Source organism: Rhagoletis zephyria, unplaced genomic scaffold (assembly GCF_001687245.7).
Source record: "Rhagoletis zephyria isolate East Lansing unplaced genomic scaffold, Rhagoletis_zephyria_1.1 Rzeph_scaffold_11194, whole genome shotgun sequence".
Lineage (NCBI taxonomy): Eukaryota > Metazoa > Arthropoda > Insecta > Diptera > Tephritidae > Rhagoletis > Rhagoletis zephyria.
This window is the reverse complement of record NW_016168271.1, coordinates 11,490-12,397: the sequence shown is the minus strand read 5'-3', so window position 1 is coordinate 12,397 and position 908 is coordinate 11,490. Positions and strand designations below refer to the sequence as shown.

Below are 908 nucleotides of genomic sequence, written 5' to 3'. Positions count from 1 at the left end.
AGGAAGAGGAAGGCCTCCTCTGCGTTGGAAAGACCAGGTGGAGAAGGACTTGGCTTCACTTGGCATTTTCAATTGGCGTCAGTTAGCACAGAAGAGAAATGACTGGCGTGCTGTTTTGGACTCGGCCAAAATCGCTTAGGCGGTTACAGCGCCAATTAAGAAGAAGAAGACCTTTGGCATTTCAGTGACGCTGTCAGTTAGTTTTATGCATGTGGTTCCATAAATATGTATGAATGTAGTGTGTCAAGTTGTTGTGGATGCATGTACATGTGCGTAAAAGTATACTTAAATACATATGCATGTATGTAAAATTATTCTATATCCACTATGGCTTATTCGTTTATTGTATGTATGTACATATGTGTAAAACCAGATTATAAATGAGACGCAATTTTGGTGCGAAAACAAGAGCATCGACGCTGAAAGTGTGCGCATGTACCTACATATGAAATTTCTTTCGTACGTATGTATAAACCTATCAAAATCATAAAAGAAGATTAGTCAACTCTTTTTAAGAAAATATATTTAATCTCTTTGTAAATGAATTTTGTCGTCCTGAAAAGGACGGTTTTGTTGCGTCGATGAAATATTTAAATTTGACTACAATGTGCAATTTATGCTTTCTTTTCGGTTTTCTTGGGCAAAAGTACAGCTTGAATGTTAGGCAAAACACCACCTTGAGCAATAGTCACACCAGACAGAAGTTTATTCAATTCCTCATCATTGCGGATGGCCAATTGTAAATGACGTGGAATGATTCTGGTCTTTTTGTTATCACGAGCAGCATTACCAGCCAATTCAAGTACTTCAGCCGCCAAATATTCCATAACAGCAGCTAAATAAACTGGAGCGCCGGCACCAACACGTTCAGCATAGTTGCCTTTGCGCAACAAGCGATGAATACGACC

General features: G+C 39.0%; 1 protein-coding gene across 1 annotated transcript in view; it reads right to left on the bottom strand.

Annotated features, from left to right (window-relative positions):
- Positions 1–581: 581 nt before the first annotated feature.
- The window catches only part of LOC108376899 (histone H2A), a 2,314-nt gene continuing 1,987 nt past the window's right edge, over positions 582–908 (bottom strand). Inside the window, exon 3 of the mRNA XM_017633155.1 lies at positions 582–908. This exon is cut by the window's right edge and continues 1 nt beyond it. Within this exon, the coding sequence (XP_017488644.1) occupies positions 615–908 (294 nt within the window). The 3' untranslated portion in view covers positions 582–614.